Genomic DNA, 27,833 nt, shown 5'->3' with positions numbered 1-27,833 from the left:
CAACTGGATCAAACAATGCAGCTTCTTACGTAAAACTTTCAAGTTGGAAACTTTTAGGCAATTTTCATAGGACATTAATTCCCTATATCATAGTTGAAATACTTGGGTGCCTCGAAAAAAAATTGAATTACAAGAGGATATGAAAACCTTTGTACAATATTGCAACTCACAATACAGAACATTTATCTGAATAACTTTTCCCCCACAAAAATTTTACATATTACAATAAACTTTGGTTTATTGAAAATGGACTGCAGACTGGCATTAAATGTACACACCATTTAAAATGGCTTGAGTTTCACTAACATGCTGATGTCTTAACTGAGAGCGAAGATACAGTATATACTGTGATGAACAAAAGAGTCATAAAAGTTGTTTGTAAATTTAGGGTTATTAGGGTTATGGATTTATGCAATTAAAATCCAGATTTACACAGCTTACCGAGGACAACAGGAAAGGCATGGAGATGGTACATTCTCTTGCTTGAACATTCCTGAATCAGGCAGGTCTTTACAATCTGCCAAGAAGGCATGCAATTCTGATTCAGGGACACCACTTTGCTGGCGTTTCTATAGGGGGGAAAGTTTGGAATGTAGATATTATACTTACATTTATTTACTTGCTAAATGCTTTTGTACAAAGTGATGCACACGTGAGGCAGAATACAAAGGTCAAGGAGCTTATTTAATCTCCTGTGCTGCTAAGCTCAGCCTCCAATGGGCATTGGAGGAAAAGGTATATAAAACATAGTTAGAACATAAAAGCAAGGCAAAATACCATGAAACTTTGGATCCTACTGGACCAGATAAGTTCAAATTCCAAGAAAGAACATCAATTATTGTCAACTGAGATCATAACAATGGAACAGACAAGTGAAGACAGCAGCAGTTAGTCAAAGTATTCATGGACTAAAGGTTTTGAAACATTTTTTGACCATATTGAGGAACTCTGATGACCAAGTTTGGATGGATAGCTAGTAGATATCACATGACTCTGAACAACATCAGCAACAGATGAAAACTTATGAAAAGTTACCTTGATAGTCTCATATGTGTCAGTGATGACAGTGATGAACAGGCTGAGCACTGTGTAGATGAAGATGGACACAAAGGAGTAGAGGTATAGCCGGCTGAATAGCCACACAAGGGAGCTCCTCTGTTGCATGTTCTTGAACGTCGTGAACATGTCGTCTCCATTGATGAGGGAGAACAGGCACTCTGACACGGTGTTGATGGTCCGGAACTGGAAAAGCAGTGTTTTGTCATGATTTGGTGTGGAGGCACATTTCTGCTTTTGCAGTGTATAGAAGGCTTACTTTCTCATGATAAGGTCCCAACACGATCCAACCACAGAAGCAGTAACCAAGGTAGATCATGGAGGCACAGCAGCAGAAACGGACCACGTTTGGAAAAGCCGCTCTCAGCGTTAGGATAAGAATCTGGAGAACAGTTCCAAAATTAAGTAAAAAAGAAAACATATTAAATTAGCCTTTATTGTAATGGATTTATTGACTGCATAATGCAAAGTAATGTTTCAAACTTGAGTCTATAATATGTAAGATCCAAGTGGCTGCATCCCAAATGCTAATCCATAGAATTAAGAAATCCATCAAGGTTACAATGACTGAATGCAGTATAAAAACCTGTAATGATGTTTCATTTTTAATGTCAGTCATCTTGCATTTCATGGTGAAGATATTTTCCTGAGCACCAAGCAGTACAGTACTCATCTAGGATTAGGGATTTCAAAGACTGGTCACTTTACAAAATGTGGGACACTTACGTTATATTTCCTAAAGTAGCCTAAGTAACGAATGACTCCAACCCAGGTAAACAGTGTAGCAGTCCCCAGCAGAAAACTACAGACATCATAGCTTGTTAAATTCTAAAATGAAAGACAGAAATAAGTTCCCAATTTGTGGAGTACACTGATTTTATAATTTTATTTATAATAAAATATTATTTTATGTCAAATTAAAGACTAATGAATCTCATTATACAACCATATGAAGCTGAAAAATAGTTCAATTTAAGATCAGCAAGTACTGAAATACAACATTTCAGCAAATGGAAAACAAGATTATATAGCAGTATAATGATCAATCCCTGTAGAAAAATGACCATGCACCAAGGCTCTATAATAACAAATAAAATAATAAAAAACACCATATATGATTAAATGATTAAAAATTAAATCAAACTGAATTCTAAATAAAACCAGTTTTCAATATTTTTCTAAAAACTAGAACGACAGATCCTTCTGAAATAGAAATATTGTAAGATGCGGTAATACTGTACTTCATCTTTGGCCGCACCTTGGTCTGAATTGCTATTTTCAGAATAGTCCCAACAATGGTTAGAGTATCACTGACAGTGATCAGTATATACCATCCATTTACAAACTCCATCCGATCGGACCAGGGCACATTCTTTCCAAGAAAATTCCAGAAAAAATGCATGCACTCCTGGCATAAAATGAAAATAAACGTCATTCACTCTCAATATAATGTGATGATATATGATTTCCAAAAAATCTTTAATTAGCTATGATTTAGTGGGACATGTTTATGCAAATGTATCGTGTCGTTATTAAGCTTGTCCCATGCATACATATGACATTCTGTATACTTACAAACTGCAGCTGAATGCCACTGATAATTGAACGGCTACACAGAATCAGGGAGGCCAAACAGACTACAGTTGTTATGCAGTCAAAGAATAATGTGTATTGGATGTTTCTCCCTGCTAAATAAAACATATACATATATATGAATACACTGTGCCAAACCCTAATGTTTAAGCACATTTTTTACATTTAAAGCAGAGCGAAGTGGGAACTCCTGATTAATAATATAATATATACAATTTCTTGCCAAAAAACATGTACAGTAGAATAACTTAATGCAATGTAATGAAGTGGGCAGTGAGGCCAAAGTCCGCTACCCACACCATACGCTAATCAGTGGCTGACTGAATGACTGAGTCACCAGATCCTTGGACATGTGACAGCAAAAAAAATTGCTTAACTTTCAAAAGGGGAAGGAAACAGTTCTGTGAGGGATGTGGCAGGTTGTACAGATAACCAGAATATTCTGGCTTGGGTGTTTGGCATAGTACTTGGTGTAGCTAACAGTAGCAGTCAGAAGTTTAGAGACACCTACCCACAGAAAGGTCGATTTGTACTATTATCTATACTTTATAATATTTATAAAGACATCAAAACTATAAAATAACATATATGGAATTATGTACTGGCCAAAAAAGTAGAACAAAATTATAATTTGTTTGGGGGAGCCAGCTCTGTGGGTTGGGACTCAGAAGGTGGGAGGTTCAAATCCTATGGTCGACAGAGTGATCCCACCCTCAGGCCTTTGAGAAAGGCCCTTAACCCCAACTGCTCCAGGGATTGGCTGACCCCACAGTCTCCTCTACACCTGGGATGCTCTTCCAGCTGTCCTGAAGCGGGTCCCACATATATGCTTAGCACTCATTATCCGCTTTTCCTTCACTCTCTGGTCAAACTCCTCCCAAGCCATTTCTACTATGTTTAGGTCAGGTTGCCAGGTCATGTGATGCAACACTATATCACTCTGCTTGGTAGGCCGCTTGCTGTGTCCAAACTTTTGAATGGTACTGCATGTCTGAACTTTATTATTGTTGGATGCATCTGTTATTTATGACATGGGCTGGATTCTCCCACTTGAAATTCTTTACGCTCTTTAAATCCCTGAATTCAATGTTAGAACAAAAACCCAACCTTGAATAATAAGCCAGATACAAAAAAATTCACTGTAAGTCATGTATAAAATCAAGGGTGGAGCAGTTAGTATTGCAGCAATACAAATTGACTCACAAAAAGGATAAGGTATTAGTGGAAGTATTCTAGACAAAGATATATCAGTAGCTTATGATTTTCATCATGTTTTAATATCCACCCATCCATCCATCTATCCAGTGCAGGGTTACAATGAGTCAGGAACTTAATCCCAGAAGAATCTGGCACAAGGTGGGGGACACCCTGGCTTGGGTGCCTGTCCACAGTGCAGACACTAACACACAATCACACACTATGGGAAATTACACATCTTCATATAAACATATGTTCATATAGCTTGGTGTAGTTTAAAATGAAGAAGAAAAATACTCACACATTCCTATTACATTCCAGTCTCTGCACTGATACATATCAACATCATTCTTAAGATTAAGTTTTATTTGTCCGCTGTGAGCTCTGTTGTCGAAAGTAATCTGTTAGAATTAACCAAGAGACAAGAGTTTTCTATAGAGGGGATTTATGTACAATTTCCAGTGCAGGATAATACAGTTTTCAGGCCAAAGGAAAAGTAATCATCACTGTATTTGAAGCTAAATGAAGCCTCACTTTTTTCCTTCTTTAATGATGTTTACATTACATCACTACTTGTAAATCACAAGGTGTATTCAGGTAACATGACCTACCATGACAATAAAGTTATAGCAGTCAGGAAGCTCGTGATGCTCGACGGTCCGAAGATTTATGGCCTTAAGAGTAAAGTTAATATTGACAGACAGAAGCCTGGAATTCAAGAGCGTTACTGTCAAAATAATGCAGGTCTGATGGATGAATCTATTTTTTTTATAGTTTAACTGCTAAGTTTTGACAACTTGTCAAATATTTATGCATTCATTTATGCAACAGTTACATGAAGCAAACGATTACATATAAGCCTGCTTACAATATATTTGATCTGAACTGAAATGGCATTCCCAGAGCTTTCAGTTCAATATTAAAAAAATGCACCTTTTAAAATTCAAAGTTAGATTCTTCAGGAATTCTTCCAGTCTGTCTTCTGCTGGAGGCTGTCCTGGATAAACTTTAGCACATTCTGTTGAAAACAAAGCATACAAACACTTTCAAACTGTGCATTTACTTCAAAACTGAAACAGCAACCTGTCTGTGAAGGTCGCATGACAAAGCGCTTATTTACAGTCGACTCTTTTGCATTGTGAATTCCTCATGGCGGTTATGATATATCGGGTCGGCATAAGAAATTAATTGGGATTTTTTTTTTTTTTTGGTAATTTTGTGCAGGCCAGCAGATGACACACATAACATTAAGTGACTCATACATGCACACAATATACGTGCGATGCTGGGTTGCAGGACACCAAGCGTGTTTATAACAGCACCTCTCATGTGATATCTTGCAGTGATCTTTGTTCCTCGCGTTTCTCATATGTTTCTCATATCTCGTGCTCTGAAAATCCTACGTAGTTTTTCTAGTGCCAGGGGCTGCGCCCCCAACCCCCGTGATGTGGAAGGTTCGATTTTAAAAGTTGCTGATGCGTCAGCGTTCACATGCAAAAAAAACAGCACATATATTTGTCTAACCTGATTCATAAGCACCTTTTTTCTTACCTGGTCCTTTTTATTGCATATAATTTATATTTTTTTACCTGTTTCAATTTTCGTATCGATGTCAAACGTTTCATTTTCAGAAGAAATGTTAGCATTTCTATAAAAATCCTGACAAACGGAGAGTGGTGCATAGATTCCTTCATTTTTATCATAAGCGTGGTTTCCAACTGTGATGTTAGGCAAGTTCATGTACTGTAAAGAGGATACAATGACATGTGTTTATTGTATCAATGAATAATATCAATATCAATAATATTTTAAATAATTACATTAGAATAAGAGTCAACCAGTAATGTTCTATGTTCCTGGCAGTTATCTGTATTTGAGAAGCATTGTTAGTAGCTGGCTGGAGGGTGAGGCAAACCTTCCACCCGCGACCCACTAAAACTCATTTTAAAAAGAGTATAATATGCACTTATATGCATAGAATCTACATGCCTATGTAATTATGCGAATATTTCATTATGTTAGCCAGACATTCCCATATTCAGCTTTATTGATTGTAAGTTTATAACATAGATTTCAATGGAAAAGTCATGGAGCAGAGAAAAAACTTCCCGTTATAAATGACTAATTTATTCTGCTCGGTTTTAATACGATCATTACGTTTAATTTCCTCAGTGCACATTCTGCACAATACAGAGCTGAGAAAGTAATACAAGTCTTTCATATTGGCATATGACTGAATAATACTTAATATCAAAGTAAGTGTATTACCCAAAATAACACATGACAACGAATTGTGTGAGTGTGTGTGTGTGTGTGTGTGTGTGTGTGTGTGTGTGTGTGTGTGTGTGTGTGTGTGTGTGTGAGAGAGAGAGAGAGAGAGAGAGAGAGAGAATATTTTACTTGGTTATTTATGGTTATGGTTAGGGCTGGCTAGGGGTTAAGGTTTTCACAGTTAGCGTTAGCATTTTTCCCATAGAAGTGAATGAGCGGTCACCATAAGGATATGTTTACCTGACACACACACACACACACACACACAGTCATGTAACCATATCTTTTGAGGGACCACTCATCCATTTCTATGGAAAAAATGCTAACTATTACAACCTTAACCCCCACCCAGCCCTAACCATAACCATAAGTAACCAAACAAAATACAAGAGTTTTTGCATTTTTAGGAAACTGGTCCCCATAAGGAAAAAAAAATTAAATGGGTATTCATCATGTTGTGGGGACATTTGGTCCCCACAAGGCAAAGGAATTCCTGTCTGTGTGTGTGCTAGTGTGCCCTTTGTTTGCATGTGTTCTCTACATACCTGATCTGCTATGAATAAGATGTGGTCGTAGACATCGTCCTTTGAATACACTGTGTGAGTGTCAGTGATTCGGTCAGAATATCCTTTAAGGAAAATATGCTTGAACGACACCAAATTCTCCTCTTTGAAGGTGACCACCATCTCATTACTGAGTCCAAATGAGACCAACTGGATAAAAAATATATATATATGTATATTTATACATAAATCTTCTAACCACTTATCCAGACAGGGTTGTGGGGAGGCTTGGAGCCTATCCCAGACATTAAAACGCACTAGGCAGGGGTACATACACTCTGGAAAACATCCAACCCATCGCAGGGCGTACACTCATACACTCACACTTAACATTAAGCCATCATATTCTATATAAGCAACAACCAACTGTGCCTTCTATACCAGCTTAAACAATACATAACACCCAAGTCTAATACATAGAGTTCCCACCTGAATTGTAGTGATGGCGATTTTAAGAATCTGCAGTGCGAGTTTCCAAGGTTTTCGTCCTCGGACTCTGTATTTCTCACAAGGGTTCATGAAAAAGTATTTCAGTTTCCACCTAAAACCTTCAACTGCAGCTTGGTCCCAGTTCAGACAGTGGCCGTCCATGGTGTTTACTGACGCATAGGCTACAGTGCGTCCTGCCTCGTCCATCTCTTACAGCGAAAATGACACCTATTTCCAAGCTACCCACAGACTCTTTAGTTGCTCAAAGTCCATCTTATTTATAGGGTTGGCCTGCTGTAGTTTATGAAACCCTCAAAAATATTAAAGTTTAACTTTAAAGACCTTGAATGTACAGTAAAAAAGAGTTGTTAGTATGACTATCGTTAAGGCTCATATTCTTACACAAAGTAATGCTTTAGAGTCTCATCATCACCCACCCACCTTCTAACTAATTTTGGAATTACAGGGGCCCCAGAGCAGACCGTAGGCAGAATAGGGCACAAAGCTGGGATGCACCCTGTAAGGGCTACCAGCGCATCACAAAACACACGCGCAAATTAGACAGATATCCTGCGACCTGTCTGCTTTGTAGCTTTGTTCGAAAGCAGCAGCGGACCAATCGTTGCGATTCCTAGCCGTAATCTTCGTGCTGATAGGCTATCTTAACTGTCCATCCACCCAAATCTTTGTAACTACTAGCAACATTGTTGACGCCAGGAAGTAGTAAAAAAGAAACGAAGTTCGAGGATCTGACCACGTTTGAAGAGGTTAGTTCTTGGCATCCTGGGTATAACTATGGTATACATGCCTTAATATAACTTTGTTTCAGCTTATTATAAAGTGATAGCTTACTTACAATGATTACAGTGATAGTTACCTAGCTTACAATGGTAGTTTGAAAAAAAAGTCACTGCAACCCATATGCATAGTTATATGTAGTTTAATTAATAATGTATTTGTAAAAAGTATATAGTACGTCATTTATCAGATCGCAGTTAAACAACAAGTGGGAATCTGTATTGTTACTCTAAATGATAGTAACATTACGATACACAAGGTGTCGCTGTATGTCAAAGTATCTCGCGAAATTAGAAAAGTACCGTACGCCTACAGTATGTACGCCTATACATATTGGGTTAATCTATCTGTGTATTTGTGTATCAAACTTATGGTGCCGTTGGTCTAAAGTTTAATTCTTTAAATGGTCTTAAATGGTTTCAGCCGCTGAAATATTCCTTTGATTCACTGATGGCTTCTAAAGAACCCAAGAGTACTGGAGGTAAAGTCAGCGGTAGAGTGACGGATCCAGGCGGCATGAACTGCTTTTTTTATTATTTCCCACAAGATACATAAATAATGTATGTCATATATTCACGTATAAACCTACTTGAAAAACTATTATTACATTTTGTTACAGTGTTCATGCAATATTTGTTTTAAAGTACCTTTTTTTCTGAATATGTTTTAGATAAAAAGAACAATTCTGCCGATTCAATTGGGAGCTCAGCGGAGCTTGGTAAGATTAAAAATATAGTGTATTTTTAAGTCGTCAGTAAGACTTATGCATAGAAAACCCAACAAAGAACCAACATATCTAATTTATGCAATGGGTGGGATTTTAGGTTTCTATACAATATGCAATATACATCATGTAATTTGGTTCGCTGTTTCTTTAAATTCTGATATCGGATGTGGTAAGCACGCTGTAAAACGATTTGAATCTGGTTTAAAATGGTTTAACATGCAGCAGCGCTGTGAGAAGGATTACACACCAACAAATAAATTGCTAAATATTAATGAAATATATATATATATATAAAAAAACATATAGCAGGCGTATTGGCTCACTATTTTGCCTTTATTGTTATATTGAAAGCAATGACATGCTCGGTTTTTCAAAAAGCACTCAAATTTGCCAAGCAATGTTCATTGTTTTGTTACGTAAAAAGCTTTATCCTGAGTTGTTGGCATTAGTGCCAAATAATAATCTTTGTTCATTCATTGTCTGACTGGCGGTATTCCACCAGGTCTGCCTGATGACATCTTCCCTTTGGTTCTGACCTCGGGGACGCAGGAGCTGTTTGAGTGTCGTATTGATAAGGATGTCACACGGGAAAGCCCTTACAAAATCCTCAGGAAAGAGGAGATTCTCAAAGATATAAAGACGAGAGCTGCCGTGTCTGACTTCCATCCCATAAAGCAGACTGTGCTTGTGAGGAGTTTCATCAAAATTTCAATGTGCTTCTAGCAAACTATGTTTTTAGGATCTATGTTTGTTCCTTTTTTGATATGGAGAAAAGACGTAGCACCACAGCACTCTTCTTTAGTCTTGTGTTTCCCCTTAAATTTGTCAAATGATGGTATGTTCAGTCTTGTTCGGTGTGTTTGGTAGATGCAAATTGTGGGTCTGTGTTGCACTGAAATGTTATTTGAAATTTTTCATCCATTTTCCAACTGCTTATTGAGCAAAGGACATGAGGCTGGGGACACACCCAGTCTGCTACATGAGTCTGATTTTGTTTAACGTGTCATATTCTCTGTGAATGTAATTATTTCCTTTGAGTTTTCTTCTTGTAAAAATGTCTCCAGAGCTATCCTGGGGAAGATCTTCTTCTAGTCTTTGACAGCGATTTCACATATGGACAGAACTTCTATCTTGTTTTGAGTGAAGAATCTAAAACAAGAATGACTGAGGTAAGTCAATAAGACATTATTTCAACACTGTTCACCCTCCACTGTTTTTTATGTTAATGGTAAAACGTTAACGGTATTCTAAGGGTCAAATGTTCATCTTCGAAGATGGTGCAGAATGGCTTCCTGTGTGTCTGGTGTTTGTTTTGAAGGCCAACCCAGATTTATTGTTCAGCATATTTGGAATAATTTTTAATAAAATATCAAAATAAATGCAAGCTATTCTACTTAATAAGTAAAACGATTTAGAACCATAAACAGCTGTACATTTATTTACCGTGGGAGACATTATTATGCTGTATTATTTTATTTAGAGTTGCATGTCTCCATGTATCCTGCAGCCCCCTGTGTCTGCAAGAGAAGACACAGCAGAGGGGACATCATTGGATTCGTCTCCATGCAAAACACCTGAGACTCAGCCATGGGTGTCCTTAGGAAGTGAGCGGGAGATTGAGGAAGAGTCTGTGAGGGACTCAAGACCAAGAGTAAGATTCCAGACTCCCTGTTCCTCTGTGAATGGCTGGCTAGATGAAAGGTTACATTTAAGGGTCATAATAGCTATATTGTTCTTTTGATATACAATACGTCAGGATTCCGGCTTCTTTTTACGTGCCATGTCCAAAGCACAAGTTTTTGTGAAAAACTTTTGTCTTTTTTATCACCTGTCCTATGGTTGCCTGCAGTTTTTCATAACTACAGAAAATGTGATATAATTTATTATGAATAACAATGAAAATTTAGAAAATTATATTTTGTGAACAAAATGGAGTGGCTTGTTGGAGACATTTTTACACTAGATAGACAAATAAAATATGAAAGATGTGAACACTGAAAATTCATATATTTTATAGGATTAAAATGGTACCAGGTCTTAACGTATGCACAGTCTATGAATGGAATTATATTATGTTTGATTGCTGAAATTGCTTAGAAAATGCCAGAAGCTATTAAGGATTAAAGATAAGTAAACATTTTGATACAGTACAGTAGTAATAAAATCTAAGTACTTTCATTTTTGAGCAAATGCACTGATACTTTGCAGCAGGTTAAATAAAATAATATAATAAATCCCAAAAAAATCTAGAGAAAATTATGTACATAGAAGGCTTGAAAAATCCAGATGCATCTCTCTTTGAATTAAGAAGCCCTGTCTGAGAGAGATTTCCACCTGAAAGATCTACAGTATATTCCTTCCTTCTCAGCTGAAGTACAGGATCTCACGGGTGCGACGGAAATTTGGAGCTGCAGTGACATTCACTCACTGTAATGCCCTGGAATCAAAGGATAAGTGCACAGAATGTACCTCCTACCATGACAAAAAGTTTAGCACGGAACGGATGGAAATAACGACGGGGGTACAAGCTGTTCCCACCTTGAGGAGTATTAGTACACAAACACGATGGTATGTGCTCATGTCTCATGAAGAGTTATCCTCAAACGTGTTAATAAATCTTATAAAAATGTAGTGTTCTTAAAATGTATATTTAAGTGACTTTATGGAAAAAAAATTAAAACAACAATATATTCAGACATAATAAGCATTGCATTCTTGATGACGTTTTTTGAGATTTTGAAAATCTAGTCATGTTGGACTGATATACGAAATGCGTTCTTCTAGGTCATACCCAAGAAATATGTGTTCACAGTACGAGTTCAGAGAATTTACAGAAGAAGAAAAAGAAAACATTTCGAACTCTGAGAACGTTAGGAATTTTATTAATTCTGTTGTTTCGAGGTAATCATTTTATTACTCATTGCTGATTGGTTTGGCTTTACATCTACCTATACTCTTCTTGTTTCATGGGGAATATCTAAATTGTTAAAAACATATCATTGTCATTGTATGGGGCTCCTTGTTTGAATGTCTCCATACCTGACCCTCTTTGATAGCTATTTGTCAGTGTTTTTGTCTTCTTCCTCACAGATTTGAGGTTGCTGCTCAGCAAAACATGATTTTGGATGTGTTTTTCAATGACTGGCAAGCACTTAACGAGGAGGATGGCGTCTTTGGTGGGAAAGCTGAAACGCACCTGAAGGAATACCAATCCTTCACAGACCTACACTTCACCAAAGAGAAGACAATCAGTGATATCAACTGGCACCCTACTATTAATGGTGAGACCACACCCCATTTCACTCATAGTTGTCATTCAGCAGTGGGAGGTTGTGCATCTCGCGAATCCATAACTGAAAGAAAGAGTGAATAGCAGTGAAACACTCGACATGACAAAGATGTTTCTCTAGTTACCAAGGCACCTGAGGGAAAACATCTTTAAAAAAAAACCATCCGGTGAATTGCAATTCGCCATGAGTAAGATATTAAATATAATAAAAGTAGAATTAAGCTAGCAATGATGTGTGAATGTGTTCAAGATTTATTTATAATGTTAAGAAGATGACTTTGTAACATGAAAACCACAAAAAGCTATATGCCCTCGTCTCTGTCTTGCTTTCTGTGATGTGACTCTGATAGGGCTGATTGCAGTCTCTGTAATGGAGAAGCTATCCTCTGAAGGAAAGATCAATGGGTCCGCTAAGCTGCTTCAAAACCCTCCACTCATTTTCTTCTGGAGCTTCTCTGATCCCATTAACCCCCAGGTGTGTTTTAATCCTCTTTCATTGCATCCCAATATATAAACCCACTTTGAGAGGTTTAACCTTTGGGAGCATTCAAGTACTGTTTTCATCTTTATTGATTATTATAAAATCAATTGACATGCTTCTGAGCTATATGCTACAGTGCTTTTACATGCAATGTTTTCTCGTGGGTGATGTTAGACCAAGGATACCACTTAGGGTTTATAATTAAATTAAATTTCAAATAATAGGTGAATTGTATAAAATATACATTTTAAGTATTTGTTTTACTTGACATTTTACAAACGGATATCTCAGTAAGAGTGCATTGTTAATATTTGATTCATTGTTGGTGTTGAAAATGTATATTCTGCTGTTGTTTAAGAGTACAGACAACTATATAGCATAGTTCTGTGATGGCAATGAAAAATGAATAGAAGTTGGTAGACCAAGCAAACGAGCTTTGTAAAGTTAGCTGTAAGAAAGTCTGTCCACTTATTTTCCTAATCCGAATGTTTTGGTTATATAATAAGATATGAGTTGGTCTTTGGAGTCGACACTCAAAATGTTATCATTTATGCAGGAAGACATCATTGGATGTGCGTCATCATTGGAAACAGATGACTGTTCATCAGGGATATACAGTCCTGCACAAATGTCTTAGGCAGGGAATGTTTAAAACTATATATCTGGGTAATTAATGTGTATTTGCTCCAGATCAAAAATCACAATTTAACCTTAAATCATATGTAAATTCACAGTAACAATAAAAGACTAACCAGAGTCTCTTCTGTTCTTCAAAAAGTTACTGATATCTTGTTGGATGGCTAGATGAACACCGCTTCAGTTCCCAAACCTCTCCTCAGGGGCACCCCAGCTATTCCATGTCTTTGTTCAGTTTCGCCACCAGCTCAGTTATTTAATTAATTGAATTAGTTTGAAAAAGTCAATGGTGTATTGATTAACCATAGGAGGTTTAATCGTGGCCAAGACAAAAAAACATATGGGAGTATTGGATGGGTGCTGCAAACACTGGGATGATTTTAGGAGAGGTTTTGAAGTGGCTAAGTTGACACACTTCAACAGATGTTATGTCATAGTTCTACATCAACAAGAAGGTCATTTAAATACTTTAAATGTCTTTTTTTTTTTGACTGCCTAAGACTTTTGCACAGTACCAAGCACAGTTCCTCGGTATTCATCAGACTGACTGGTGGTGATGAAACATTGAATTGACGGTTTCTTTCAGAATGAGGCCTACAGTCTGTGCAAGGCCTGGAATGGAACATTTGTGTGTCGTGGACATAGGGCTGATACTTAATGCTGCACGCAGTGATGATTGACAGGAAAACAGCAGTCATCCGTAAACCTAGCTCCGGGGAGTTCTTGTCGGGAGGCCCAGATTGTGGCGTCTTTAGCAGAGGTCACGGAAAAATGCTACTAAGGATTATTCAGTTTTTCGCATTACCATTTATTTGAAGTGACTACTGTTTTTAACCTTTATTCTATGTCAATGGCCGATGGCCATTTCTGTTGCAGCTGTTGTTGGAGTGCCCAGATGACGTACTCTCCTTTCAGTTTTGTCCTTCGAATCCCAACATAATTGTTGGCGGTTGCATGAATGGCCAGGTAATAGCTTGATTTATGTTTTAAACTCATACCCGAGTTTTACGTAGTTTTTTTTTTTTTTAAGTGTTTATTTTTATTGGATTTCCTACAAAAATTAAGAGGAGTTATTCACTGTCCCAGGTTGTGTTATGGGATGTCTCTGCTTATGCAGACAGACTGCAAGGCACTCGATCTGCAGTGGGGAAGGCTACCTCAGCAAATGAATGTGCTTTGGTGAGTATCCTGTGTCAAAGGCCACGCTTCTCTGCTATTTGTGGGAGACGTATGTGGCTCATTTAAAATAAACTGGGTATCACAACCTTGTGATATTTCATCATGGTATAAAACTTCACTGTCACAAACCATTTTCTAATTGTTATTGCTGTTCAAAATTCTCTGATGGCAAATACAGGAGGGTCAGGAATCCCCCTAAACTTGCTACTTTATACAAAATGTATTATATTTTGGTTGGCTGCATGAAAACTATCATGCATGCAAATGTACATATGCTTGTTAGGATATATTCAATATCCTGGTATATACAATGTATTACAAAATATATCATGAAAATGTAATGATGTACATAATTGTTGATTTTCAAAGTGTATTGATTTCCATCAGTCTTATATCTGCTTATCCTTGTCAGGGTCACAGCGGTTATTGATTTAATATATTATAAATGAAAAATTGCTGCTGTATTTGAACATGCCCTGTTTGTAACACACGGTAGTATGAATGTAATTCTATCCAGTAATTCTGTCCTTTCTCACACATCCTTGTGAATGAAATGCGGAGGACTGTCCTTTCGTGATATTCCCTCTTTGTTTGGCCTCGCAGCCGCCCTTCCAGGATAAGAGAGAGCTCAACACTCCTGTTGTGCGCTACTGCGCTGTCTCAGGCATGGAGAATGGGCACAAGGCACGAATCACCGACGTACAGTGGTTACCGGAGAACTTTGAGGTGTGAGGCTCCCAAAACGGACGTGTTACACATAAATGCACCAGTCTGGTATACGATTCATTTCACATAATGCACACATAATTCAAAAAAATTTCCTACCCAGTTTTTCTTAACGGACTTTTTCTATAAAAGCACACGATATGGATTGAATAGCTGATCAAAATAGCTAGTCCTGATTTTCATACTAAGAACATGAACATGTTACTCCTTTACATATCTCTTGTTCTACACATAGATCTCCAAAACAGGGGTTCCTGTGGAAAACAAGGCTCGTATCTGTGTCCAGGTCGTCACCTGTGCCCCTGATTGGTACTACATTCCCCACCCACTCCCGTTTTAGCATTATTTAACTTCTTAAGTTTTTCGCTTTAGTTTGATTACAAACATATGTGACTTTACACCCGTCATCCTTTTGTTTGTCTACATGTTGACATGCTTGACCAGTTGTGTGATGTTCTGGGACATTCGCGTGCCACGGGCTGCAACGCATTCTCTGACGGAGAGAAAGTCCAAAGTGACTGAGCCCCCTCGCGTGAACCAAAGTGACGTTCCCAATACGTTTAAACACCTAGACCTATCTTGGAAGCCTTTCATCAAGGTACATTATCTAGTCTTCGCCGTATGCATGAAATAATTACTTTATGAATCATTTGGGAACATATCATTAACATGGTTGAAAGTTCATTATTTCCCTCCAATTTCTCTTAGGTGGCACTTCCAAAAAAAGGCACCGCTGGTGAATATAGTCCTTTGAAATTCAGCCTGAGGGACAATATGAATGACAAGCAGACAGGCGGCAGCACTGGTGAGCGATATGCCTCTCTTCATTTCACTGCGTCGTTGGATAAATGCCTGGTGGGACTACAGAGTGTTGGAAGAAGGATAACTTCTGAGAATCCAGTCTGTGACTTAGTCTTTCTGGTCTTTGGTGTTTCTGCTAATCAGAAAGGTTACGCTTAACATTTGACTTTTAAGTCCATTTACTCCATGTCATTAGACAGGGCTGGAATGGCGATTTGGCCTACTGCGTATTGTATGTTGACCGTATAGCTTAGGCAAAAGTTATTATGGGGCTCCCATTCACACAAACACAGACACACACACACTTTGCTAAATTTATTGTGGGGCTATCCAAGTCCCCACAGTCCAGGGGAGCTGATTGCTCAATCAGAGTGTGTCTCTGAGCTATAGAAATAACACAAAATATCCACCCGAAGTAATTATGCTGTATAATTTCATGGTTAAATTTGATATAGTTAGTAAATGTCAAATTTAACCTCTAATGAATGTTTTGCAGAGTAATTTGATCATTCATACATGTGTGTGGAGTTTGCATGTTCTCCCCATGTCGTCGTGGGGTTTCCTCCGGGTACTCCAGTTTCCCCCCACAGTCCAAAGACATGCTGAGGCTAATTGGAGTTACTAAATTGCCCATAGGTGTGCATGTGTGAGTGCATGGTGTGTGAATGTGCCCTGCGATGGGCTGGCCCCCCATCCTGGGTTGTTCCCTGCCTCGTGCCCATTGCTTCTAGGATAGGCTCCGGACTCCCCACGACCCAGTAGGATAAGCGGTTTGGAAAATGGATGGATGGATTTGATCATTCAGTTGATCAGTGTTTGTTTTTGTTTTTTTTTTTTGTCTTTTGAATTGCCCTTGATTAGAAACCTCTCAGCAGAACCTGGAGAAATCTGAAGGAGGAACTGAATATGCTCTCCTCAGAGCTTCTTCAGCCAAACAACTTAAACCACTAGAGGACATCAGCACCAGGTTCTACGTTGGAACAGAGGTAGGCTTTGCCATTTGATATGAAATTAATCTAGAGTTAAGTTCCAGTCTAACCCAGACGCTTAGGAAATCTTTTATCCATCCATCCATTTTCCAAACCGCCTATCCTTCTGGGTCGTGGGGAGTCCGGAGCCTAAGCAGGGTGGGGGGCCAGAACATGCAAACTCCACACACATGTAACCCAGGCGGAGACTCGAACCCGGGTCCCAGAGGTGTGAGGCAACAGTGCTAACCACTGCACCACCATGCTAACCACTGCACCACCATGCTAACCACTGCACCACCATGCCGCCCGGAAATCTTTTAATAATGAACTAAAAATTTTTCGGCTGAAATTTAGGACGGTGAAGTTGTGTACACAGATTGGAAGATGGAAAAGGATAATGACTCTGGGAGACTGCTTAGTAAGTAATGCTTAAAGTTTCTACAAGGATGTTTTCTTTCCCTTCAGTCTGTTTTAGTTGTAATAATGTTTGAGTTCCCACTATTGCTGCGAAGTGGTCATTTTTTAACTTAACGAAGTATAAGGAAAGAATAAAAAAGTTCTATTTGCATTTATTTCCACAATAAACAAAGGAACCCACAAAAAGTTGCCAAATTTGCAAATAACGGTTGGCCTTTAAGCTGTTGCCACAGAAATATCAGATAATAGTTTCTAGTTTTTTTTATGAACACCATAACAATAGTTATTCTCTTTCACAAACCTAACATCAGCTTTTCTCACATTACTCAGGATTGAGGTTAACCGCAATTGCAACGATCTCTGTAAACAAAGCTTAAATAAAGGAATAATTTAGTTCAAATGTTTAATCATAATAACAATCAGCTATTTAAGGAAATGAATGTTTGTAATTATATGAGAGATCTTGGGCACCATTAATTATAGTAAAGAATTTGATTACTGTGCTGAAAATTGTGAAACTTCTTGGTTGCATACAAAATATTTATTGACAAAATATCTCAGCAGCTTTTCATGCAGGGTGCTAAATTAATTTAATCCCTATTATTTTTCCCTCTGCATTACGACTGTTCTCAGGTACCAAGCCCTCTCATCGTTTTCTCATACACGATGGGTTCGTCAACAGTGTGAGGAGGTCCCCCTTTTTCAAAGACATCATCCTGACCGTGGGAGGCTGGACCTTTGCCATCTGGAAGGAGGGTGTCATGGTAAATTAGCCTGTAAATTACTGCAACAAGATGTGTCAGACTCACAATCAGGCACTTTTTTTCCCTGACAGGTCCGCTTCCTCAGACAATGGCTAAAAAAGGATTTAAAACAGGAAGGCTTTGGTGTTTAAAAGGGCTTAACATAATTATGATGCAGCATATCCTGCTACCATCAGTATCAGTTCAATCATGCAAATTTATAAGCAGCACATACAAAATGTTCTCGATATCAATCTTAGCTCAAAAATCTTATATTTGTATTAGCAGAAGGAAACAGTTTATAATTATCATCTGTATATAAAAAGTAATTGTTATTACAAGAAAAAAATAGGAACTGCCTATATATGTCTGTATATGTCTGCACTTCAGAAATGACCACTGCAATTTCGCTGTACAGGTAGCATCTGTGCTCCAGTACGACAATAAAAGGCTTTCTGTTTCTATGATTTTAAGTAACATTTGCTTGTTGATATAATTATCTCGTGTTCCTGCTCCCTATAGCAGCTACCCCGAACACTATCACATACAGGGTTTTTTTTTTGTTTTAAGTACAATAGTTAATATTACTCCTTTCTGTAAATGCAGGACTTGTCTTAATATTTAAATGGAATAGTTTAATATGTTTTTTGTCTCTCTTCAAACTGTCTTGGATCACAGTTTAGAGACACTCTGTATGCAGAGTTCGCGAGAGAGAGCCATTGTTACATGCTCCCTGAGCTTTGCGATTGTGTTTCAGAATGGGCCTATCATCCATTCGTCCTGCTCTCCAAAGAAATGCACGGTAGGTTACTGGTCTCCGTCAAGACCAGGAGTGTTCTTCATTGGAAAAGAGGACGGGAACGTCGAGGTGTGGGACTTGCTGGAAAAGACCCATGAAGCATCCCAAACCCAAAATCTCAGCACTACGCAGATTACCTGCATAAAGCCCTGGATCGTACCCCGTGAGTCACATTTCCTGAAACACATACAAATGGAACAGACTGTGATATATGGACATTCTCTGAAGATGATCTGTGTTTCGTTTTTTTTTAAGCAAAGCAGCACCTTTTAGCTGTGTCTGATCACTCTGGCACTCTCCACATTCTGGAGGTTCCCTGGTCTCTATGCAGTCCGTCATACAATGAGGTTTGTAGCCTTGCATACCAGCAATTACTTAGTCATACACTTATTCCATAAAAGTGTATTTTCTGAACATTTGACATTGTAAAACAGTTTATTCAGAATGTATAGTTATACCTGAAGGGGGTGAAATATTTTTTATTTTTCTTTAACGGTCTAAGGTAAAAGAATATTACCTAGCTAGCTAGAATGCTAATGTTTTTCTGCAATTCGTATCCCGTACATTGCTGGCATCCTATGTAAAAGCAGACACATGGCCTCCCAAAATTAATAGGGGGATCTCAGTAAAATCTGTTTTCTGTGGATACAGCTTCTTAAAGGCCACATTGTAAAATAGCATTTATTGAGTCTTTTTTAACATTATACTATTTAAACAGTGTAAGTATCGTGTTGTCCTCAGAAATCCAATATGGCCAAGTATTTTGAGAAAGAAGTGGACCGTTTAATCTTTTTGAATAAACGGATGGAGATGAGAGCGAAGGAGAAGAAAGACAAGGAAGCAGAGGAGCAACAGAAAAAAATGGTAAAACGTGGGTTAAGGCCTTAATCTGTTTGATTATGCATAACTATGTTTCCAGCATCCTTTACAATGACCCTTATACTGTATGTCATTTTCATTTAATGACTAAATAACATTAAAGCTTTTAACACCTAAATAATAGTAGCCTAGCGTCATGCGTCAATGGTAAGAAAATGTTAACTTGATTTAATACTTCTGTGTAGCTATATTTTTGTCTCTGTAAAGCAGTTACATTTAAATTGTCATTCTCCTTCCTGCCATCATTCTCCAGTAAACCCGCATCACATGGTGTAACAATACTAAGCCACTTCAAGAATGTGAAACCATTATGACTAATTACTGTTTACAAAGATGCGTCCCTCAGCTTTCTGTAATCGTAGGTCAAAAATCACCATGAGTGGACAGAACAGGCGTCCAGTTTTAAATATTGCGTAAGGTTTGATAAAGCAAGTCTTCTTGTGGGAGAACTGAATATATGGCTCTGTGATTTTTGTAACCCCAGTGGTATCTTTCCCCCCATGAACAGGAACCAAAAATGCCTGAGAAGCTGGAGGAGCAGATTGAAGAGGAGAACCTAGCGCACTATATGACGTACCTAGCTATGGAGAAGGTGATCCTGAAGAACATGGGTCTTCTGTCAGATGAGGAACCAGCCCTTAATTGATATATGACACATACTTAAATAATGCTCCTATTTTATGTTAAGTCAGAGGAACTAATACATTGTTTCTGTGTTGTTTTTTCAGTAACATTTTCTATGAATGATATGTCTGAAAAAATACGTTCAAAACACATTATAGCGCTTTCATAAAGCATTATAAACATGGTTATAAATATTTACAAAAAAGGCGTAACACATTATAGCTATGTTTATTATGCATTATGAAGCTCTTATCTATAATGCACTACAAATACCTGCATAATGCAGTACAAAATATCCTTAATTATTTTTCTGATCATTATAATGAATTACAAAGGTATCTATAGTGCATTATCGATGAGAGCTTCATTGGAGCTATGAAGTATTATAATCAGCACAGTGATGTCTTATGTAATGCTTTATTAATTCTTATACTGAGCATCTATAATGCAGTAAAATGCAACCATTTTTCCATTCAGTTGTAATAAATTACAGTATGTAATGTCCATTATTTTTTATGCTACATTGTTTTACAAAAGCAGTACAGTTTTCATGTACATATATAACTTAGCTGGCATCTCGTCCAGCATGCACCCAGCTTTGTGCCTTGTGCTGTCTGGAATAGGCTCCATGTAACTGTGACCTGGATAAGCAGTCACCATATAGATGGATGGCATGAGAAAGTTGTATAAATTGACATATTTGTTCTTTTTGGCAAGTATATGTTTTTGAGAAGCAGTGTTATGATGACTGTGGCCAAAACATGGGCAAAATTTTAAACAATTTGACATTTTAAATGTAACAAAAGAAATACATTTTTAGATTTCCCAATAGATTTCATTGTTTTATTCATTTTCGTTATTTTATTTAGATACCTGCATAAATCTTCAAATTTGTTTATTTAAATCCAGTACATATTACTTTGAGTACTTTTAATAATTGGAAGTATGGGGTATTGGTCTTGTTTTTGCGGTATATTCCATGTAAACAGGTAGTAAATAGTGCTTCATTAGCCACTGGTAGCAGGTGGTTGACATTATCAAAGGGAGGAAACCCTCATTACACAGCTGCCTGTTGCTAAGTATCCCTCCCTGATATACGTGTCATATAAGCCATTGAATGATCTGGAACGGAAATTAAGTGTAGGAAAATTAAACAAAATAAAGGTGACTTCACTCTTTCTGTGACTAAGACAAGAATACAGACGTCCATTTGGCACCAGCCATGACAGTGAGGTATGATCTGTAGAAAATAACTGCCCTGCATGGATCTGGTCAGTGTCCGATCTGACATGTTTGAGTGCTGAGATTTGTTTTAAGCTGCTGGTTGCACTTTTTACTATGACAAATCCATAAAAATAGACTCTTCAGTAATTGTCTTTGTGTGGGACAAAACGTGGACGTTGTTGATGTCTTCATATAAGTCCAAATGATTTTTACAAAAGAAAAAAGGATCTCTCTGTTCACTGAGAAAATCCTTGGGCAGCTGCTGTATAAATGGCAAGGGCCTAGTGTGTGCAGTTGGATCCCAGTTTATTCAGGACGGCATGTAGACCTGCACTATTTGATGATACTTTTGTAAAGCAGGACAAAGAAGTTCAAGCAAAAATTATACAGCAGATGAGGATATTTTTGTCACAAATTAGCATTTTTTTCTGCTAATTTTCCAGATGGATTTGTCATCGTAAGAAGCTGAGAAATTGTTTGCTCCTCCACCCTAAACATGACGTCTGGCAGACAACTTTCCTTCTCAGGCTCACCCAGATTATTTTTAGAATCCTCCCAGTGCCCTGACCTCCGCTTTTGGCTGCCGTTTGGAAGGTGCCGACATGATTCCCTAGTTTGGCACATAGGTGATCTTGCTTATGAGGAAGCACTTCCAGGAAGCAGAAGAGCCATACTCACTTCTGTGTTTCACACCTCGAGATCACTGAATGGAAATCATGATAAACTCAATGTTACTATCATATTAAAATGGTATAGCATACCTATAATAGTTGTATACTATTATTGTACACCTATAATAGTAAAAAGTGCTTAACAAGTATAAATATACAATTTTGTTCCTAAAATTAATTGATTTCATAACTAATAACTCACAAGTAATGAAGTTTCAGTGTCTTGCTTATATATATATATATATATATAAAACAACAGTAGTCGACATTAAAAAGTAGGCATTCATGTAAATTCAAATGTTTCTAAAATGTACAAAAATGGAGACTGCAGTAAAAGCTACTATACTCTATAATATAAAGCAAGCAGAGATTTTATCCTTGTAAAGAATTACAGTCCTGAGATATAGTGAAATACCATTGTAGGTTGTAGCTTGCAGGCCACTCAGAAATTACCATGGGTGGCACCATGTGCGCCTAAATATTATATCAGGAAGCACTGTTCTATTTTCATATTCTGTCAACGGGAATGTCTGTCAGCGTTTAGTAACAGATCAGCTTCGCGAGGTTTCAGAAGAGCTGCCAAGTACAGCCCAGGACCCAGCGACGCGAAGGGTGGGGAAAACATCAAAAGCCTTTGGGGTTGTTTCATGCATTATTAGCAGACCTGCTACTGAAGGATATCAGAGGCACTGGAATGTCTTCTGAGAAAGTCTTTCCGTTCCCAGATATTAAACAGAGCCTTTTTTCCATTAACAGTCATAAATTCATTCACTGCACCAACTTAAATTTAGGTGATAATTATGAAAAGATGATGGATGTTTCAGAATATATTCAAGTACATAAACAATATTTTCTTCTAGCTGCAAATGACAGGTAGTGTTTGCAGGTGCCAGGTGGCCATAGTTTTGGTTTATCAGTAGTAATCCAGAGAGCTGCATCCCTTTAGCCTTACGCTGCTAACTGCTGCTTAAAAAAAATCATCTTTCTGAGAAATAGGGAGCTCTGAAGGATATTTTATGGTACTAAACTGCAAGAACAAAAGTTCCTCTGGGTTCAGTGGAACGCAACAGATTGCCAGATATCAAATAAAAGCCATTTATTTTATGAGTCTAACTTCCAACATTAAACATTAACATTGCCTGAGTTGATTCCCACTGCCTGAAAACGTCAAATAATCTCAGTCAAATCATAATTTATTCCAAGTTCATGCATAGAGTTTTGATTATCTGTTACAGTTTTTCCCAATCCAGTCCTCTGGGAGCTGAGAGGGTGCAGAAATGTGGACTGCCTGGTGGTCCTTGAGGACCAGGTTGGGAAACACTGGTCTATCAAACCAGATCTTTAGGCATTGCTTCAGTGTTGTTGCAATGGTGTGTTAGGGCATTTGGTGTATTGTCTAGGGCACTGATCAAAGAAAAAGAAATTGCAATGTCTTTTTTTTTTTTAAGCCTTCCCCCTCCCCCACTCAGGCACCCCCTCGTCAGATTTTGCCGATAGAGGTTGATCTGATTGTCACAATCATACGTATTCCGTCCTCCTCCAGTTTATCGTGGCAAAAGAACTGATGAATTCAGTTGTTACAATCAGGGCTGCATAATATATCATTCTAGCGTTGTCATCATGATGCGCGCATGCACAATAATCGCATTGCCTTTGTCGGCACTGCTTTGCGTCTGTTCACAGAACATGCCGCAACACCACCAACTTATTTGACACACTCTTTTGGTAGATAAGTTCTATTTGGCTATTTATTTTTGGTCATTTAATTTTGTTTTATAAATAACACAATATCACTCGTGGATATTTCACATATCGCAAAGCGACATCGTACATTCCTAGAAGAAAGGAGTATCGAAGATGATAATACCATAGAGAATCAATGTATGTACAAAAAATAACTTTGCAGAACGCATATATGTCCCCATTTTAATTTACGTTTCTCTCCAAAGAAATGTCTCAATTTGTCCTAGTTGACTTCATAAATTTAGGTGTCTTTTGAAATCTTAAAAACATGAAACAATTTTGGAACAGTACATGCATGAATAGACGCATGCTATTTAAAAACATAAAAATGCAAAAGCTGTTAGGTTTTCACAATTAGTTGCTAAGGGTCTTGTGTAAGAAGTGGAACCGGCTCACGTTTTAGACAGTGTAGAGAGGGAAATGCACTCAGACGCTCGCTTCATTCGTTCATGACATTAACAGCTGTTAAACCGTCGTGTCTGAAATATGAATCCATACGCTGATGTAAATTTTTTTCCCACATTTGTGGGAAGCTGCTGAGGTAATTCAAATAACACATCTAAACACACACTGGGCAGCAGAGGATGAAAATGATCCATTTTGGATGAAAGGTTTTTGATCATGAAATATTATTATAATACACAAATTCCCACTTCGTATCAACAGTGATTAAAATATATAAACATATAAAACATGATAAAAATAGTAACATCTGTATGCATCCATATGTAATTATGTTTTGCAACTAGAAATGTTTCTTTAGTATCAATATATAACTTCAAAACATATTACATCTTTATACAAAGCAATATATTATAAGAAAGACTATTACTTATAGTGATACTACAAGGTAATTAATAAGCTTTAAATACACATACATTGAAATTGTCAAAGAAACAGCAACATACTGCAAAGACATACACATACATACACATTTTTATGGAATGTACTTTTAACTTCAATTACCAAAATTTTAGCCATTTGACACAGTTTGTATGCTTATCCAAAATGGGAGTACAGCAATCCATAGTCTATCACGGAGAAGCATAAATTGAAGGCAGGATACATGCCAGATGCACTCATGCACTGTCAAAATTCCATTTAAGAAATACATGTAAATTCTGAAAAGAAAAAAAAAACTCAACGTTACCAAAATTACCCGTCAATAGGATAACGAATTTGAAATGATATAATGTCTTTTTAAAAATCCATACATGAATAAGGTTTAACGTCTAATCTCACTGCTGACTCAATTAGAGTTTTTGAGTCTTGCAAGAGTAACATGATATGTGCGTGGTTGAATGCATGATGACCTTTACTCATACATTTATTCAAATGTCTGGTAATATAGATTTACTGGGAAACTTTCCATCTACACAATGCAGAGTCTGAGCTGGAACCCACAATAGAGTGACGGTGCTTCTCTTACTGAAGTTAAGTTACAGGTCAGTTGCTCTTAATCATGGGCTATGGCTAGGAGTAGCTTCATGACCCATGGCTTTGAATGTCTTGCGGCTTGCTTGCTACAGATGGGCACATTGCAGATGGAAGTGCTCCTTGTAAACTCCTCTGAACCAGAAGAACCAAACAGCACTTATACATCAGGACTATTTCCAGAGGACACAGCACAGGAATGCCAGTAGTCGTAGTATAAATATCCATGACTTTTATGACTTTTTGTCCAGTACAGGGTCAGAGCTTGGTTTCTGATGGGATGCAATCCATAAAAGGGCACACGCAGTACAGGCGATTTAGAGACACCGAGTCACCTAACGGCATGTCTTTGTACTGTGCGATAAAAAGCAGAATACCTGGAGTAAACCTGCAAAAGCCCAGCCGTACCGGTGTGAGCGCACCATACCCCACCGCAAATATGCAGAACGTATATTTAATCAGGGTGTATTGGAAATGTGCTCTTACACGTTCTATAAGATGAGCTGGAAGGTATTGTGAATATATAATAAAAAAAGCTGCCAATTATTTTACATGAATATACGTAATACACATCTATTTCAAAGTTATTCCAGAACACACATGTGACATGATGCGAAACTCTCTGATTTGCCTCAATTTATACAAACACGATGTCCCTTCACGATATATTTTTTTATACACATAAAATAACCCTCATTACTGTTCAGGATAATGTTAGACTGTACAAATTTCTATTTTTGATGTAGTAAAATAAAGGGGCGTATTTTTTATTAAGCAATATATATATAAACATTCCAATGATAGAAATTATATTATGGTAATAACGTTAAATAATGTACATCCCAGATGTATGCATGTCTCTTTATGAACAATACTGATAACTCTTTATCCCTGGATAACTTTCATTCATTAGGTACCAAGCTTACTATTATAATTCTTATAAATGAGGTCTTTATCAAAATAATTTTTTCTACGAAATGTGAACTTATTTTTTAGAAACAGTAATTTGGTCTGATATTTTATGATATATCAAAAATATACAGTTAGAAAATAGTACAAAACTATATTTTGTACAGTAATATAAAGAAAAATTTAGTTGTAGAATATGTATCGTTAGCTTTTAAAACAGAATAGTATGTATGAGCACCTAGTGGACACTTACTAATTTATGAGTACCCTGGTATTTGTCATTTGCCGAGCTCCAAAACCTAGTACTGAAGGTTCATTATCCTGTACAATATTTCAAGATCACTACATCTAAACATGCTCTCCCAAAGACTGCTTTTTAAGTGCATCAGTTTACGTTAAACTGTACATCTTTCGAAAAAAAAAATGTCTCAGCCTGTACAACCTTTAACAATGAAGGCACCTTTAATATCCCTTAGGGTTAATGAATTCTTCTAATAAGAAGAAGATGAAGAGGAGTGATCGCAATGTTAAAAAGAAAGCACTGCAGGGTGCCGGTAACAGAAGACGAAAACCACAAAGGATGAATGTTCTACAAAAGAAGGGAACTTCCAGATACACCCTTGCTCTGAAGTTTAGAACACTGTCATGGCCAGCCCTGAGCCATTAACTTGCAATTTCAATGCATTTGTTTGCTGGTTAGCAACGTTGCTAGCCGACACTTATTCTGTTTTTGTTCAGTTCCCTCTCCAAGTTGCCGATAAGGGTGTCAATGCTCTCCTGCAGGTCCTTGAGGTTGACCCTGTTACTTAGAACTGGGGTAAAGTTCTGGATCTTCACAAACGCCTGGTACCTGTGTTCTTTGACTAGGTGCTGCTGGGTTGTAAAAACGGGACCGGTAGGAACATCTGCTTGGACATCCACTGAGCTGCTATCCTTGCCCTGTTCTTCAGCCTGACGTCTGCCTTTCTCCTCTTCTGCTGGAGGTGCCTGTTCTGGCTTCTCTTGCTGATCCCCTGTGTCCTCCACATCCTCCGACGGCACGTCGTCATAGTCGACCTCCTCGCTGACCGGTTCTTTCAGCGGCTGCAGGTAGCTCTCTCCACAGCGGCTCCAGTCGCCCGCATAGCGGTTGCTGGGACTGTCCAAGCGGCCAGGTTTCGGCCGGAGCACGCCCGCAATCTCTTCTTCGCTCACATTTAGCACCTGTGGACGCTCCCTGCGCCTGCGCAAGTACTGGGGGGCGACAGCCACCTCGACTGAGGGCTCCTTCACCGGAGAGGCCGCTGTGCTTTGGGAGTCCATGACTGAGGAACAGAACAAGGAAGGAACAGAATCAGTGTCTCTTCACACACTTTAGATGTGAGACACAGTTAAGAAAAAACATGTAATGCTATAGAATGTCAGGTATTAAAGCCATTGCCTGTATGGTTGATTTTGGATAATGTTTAATAAACTAACCGATTTGGTGCACAATCACTTTTTTGAGTTAATCCACTTTGGTAATTTATAGCAGTTTCTCAAACCAGTCCTTGGGGACCCTTGGTCCACGTTTTTGCTCTCTACCAGTTCCCTGGGAGTTGGGAGGGAGCAAAAACATGGACTGCCTGGGAGTCTCCGAGGACTGGTTTGAGAAACACTTATTTATAGGATATAATATGCCAATAATAACCTCT

The 27,833-nt window shown here is 37.9% G+C and overlaps 3 protein-coding genes across 10 annotated transcripts in view; 1 reads left to right on the top strand and 2 right to left on the bottom strand.

The window, feature by feature from the left end:
- Positions 1-23: 23 nt before the first annotated feature.
- Positions 24-7,625, bottom strand: LOC125727602 (mucolipin-3-like). Of its 2 annotated transcripts, XM_049004442.1 has the most exons (12): positions 7,110-7,625; positions 6,663-6,830; positions 5,436-5,589; positions 4,780-4,864; positions 4,458-4,554; positions 4,148-4,247; positions 2,632-2,744; positions 2,315-2,464; positions 1,783-1,884; positions 1,316-1,438; positions 1,036-1,242; positions 24-569 (listed from the first exon to the last, which is right to left on the bottom strand). In XM_049004442.1, exons 1-12 carry the CDS (start codon positions 7,314-7,316, stop codon positions 438-440), a joined length of 1,638 nt encoding a protein of 545 aa, XP_048860399.1. In that variant the 5' UTR covers positions 7,317-7,625; the 3' UTR covers positions 24-437. The 2 variants fall into 2 exon arrangements, with proteins under 2 accessions (XP_048860399.1, XP_048860400.1); XM_049004443.1 differs by lacking the exon at positions 6,663-6,830.
- Positions 7,626-7,818: 193 nt separating this feature from the next.
- On the top strand, positions 7,819-21,008 carry LOC125727606 (dynein axonemal intermediate chain 3-like). Of its 3 annotated transcripts, none has more exons than XM_049004450.1 (23): positions 7,819-7,876; positions 8,331-8,388; positions 8,578-8,625; positions 9,137-9,321; positions 9,699-9,803; positions 10,142-10,285; positions 11,003-11,202; positions 11,419-11,535; positions 11,725-11,915; positions 12,274-12,398; positions 13,917-14,006; positions 14,127-14,219; positions 14,823-14,945; positions 15,181-15,254; positions 15,390-15,543; positions 15,654-15,750; positions 16,608-16,732; positions 17,072-17,135; positions 17,768-17,898; positions 18,635-18,839; positions 18,932-19,023; positions 19,418-19,540; positions 20,064-21,008. In XM_049004450.1, exons 2-23 carry the CDS (start codon positions 8,358-8,360, stop codon positions 20,199-20,201), a joined length of 2,655 nt encoding a protein of 884 aa, XP_048860407.1. In that variant the 5' UTR covers positions 7,819-7,876; positions 8,331-8,357; the 3' UTR covers positions 20,202-21,008. The 3 variants fall into 3 exon arrangements, with proteins under 3 accessions (XP_048860407.1, XP_048860409.1, XP_048860410.1); XM_049004452.1 differs by having other exon boundaries at positions 7,822-7,876; positions 19,418-19,547; XM_049004453.1 differs by having other exon boundaries at positions 7,826-7,876; positions 8,331-8,467; positions 9,137-9,469.
- A 2,796-nt stretch (positions 21,009-23,804) lies between these two features.
- The window catches only part of LOC125727604 (rho GTPase-activating protein SYDE2-like), a 31,534-nt gene continuing 27,505 nt past the window's right edge, over positions 23,805-27,833 (bottom strand). For all 5 annotated transcript variants that reach the window (XM_049004447.1, XM_049004445.1, XM_049004449.1 and 2 more), the window contains one exon: positions 23,805-27,464. In XM_049004447.1, the coding sequence (XP_048860404.1) occupies positions 26,869-27,464 (596 nt within the window). In that variant the 3' untranslated portion in view covers positions 23,805-26,868. The remainder of the gene's footprint in view (positions 27,465-27,833) is intronic.

The sequence above is a fragment of the Brienomyrus brachyistius genome, unplaced genomic scaffold, assembly GCF_023856365.1.
Source record: "Brienomyrus brachyistius isolate T26 unplaced genomic scaffold, BBRACH_0.4 scaffold104, whole genome shotgun sequence".
Lineage (NCBI taxonomy): Eukaryota > Metazoa > Chordata > Actinopteri > Osteoglossiformes > Mormyridae > Brienomyrus > Brienomyrus brachyistius.
Note: the sequence above shows the minus strand (reverse complement) of the source record. Positions and strands in the feature narration are given on the sequence as shown.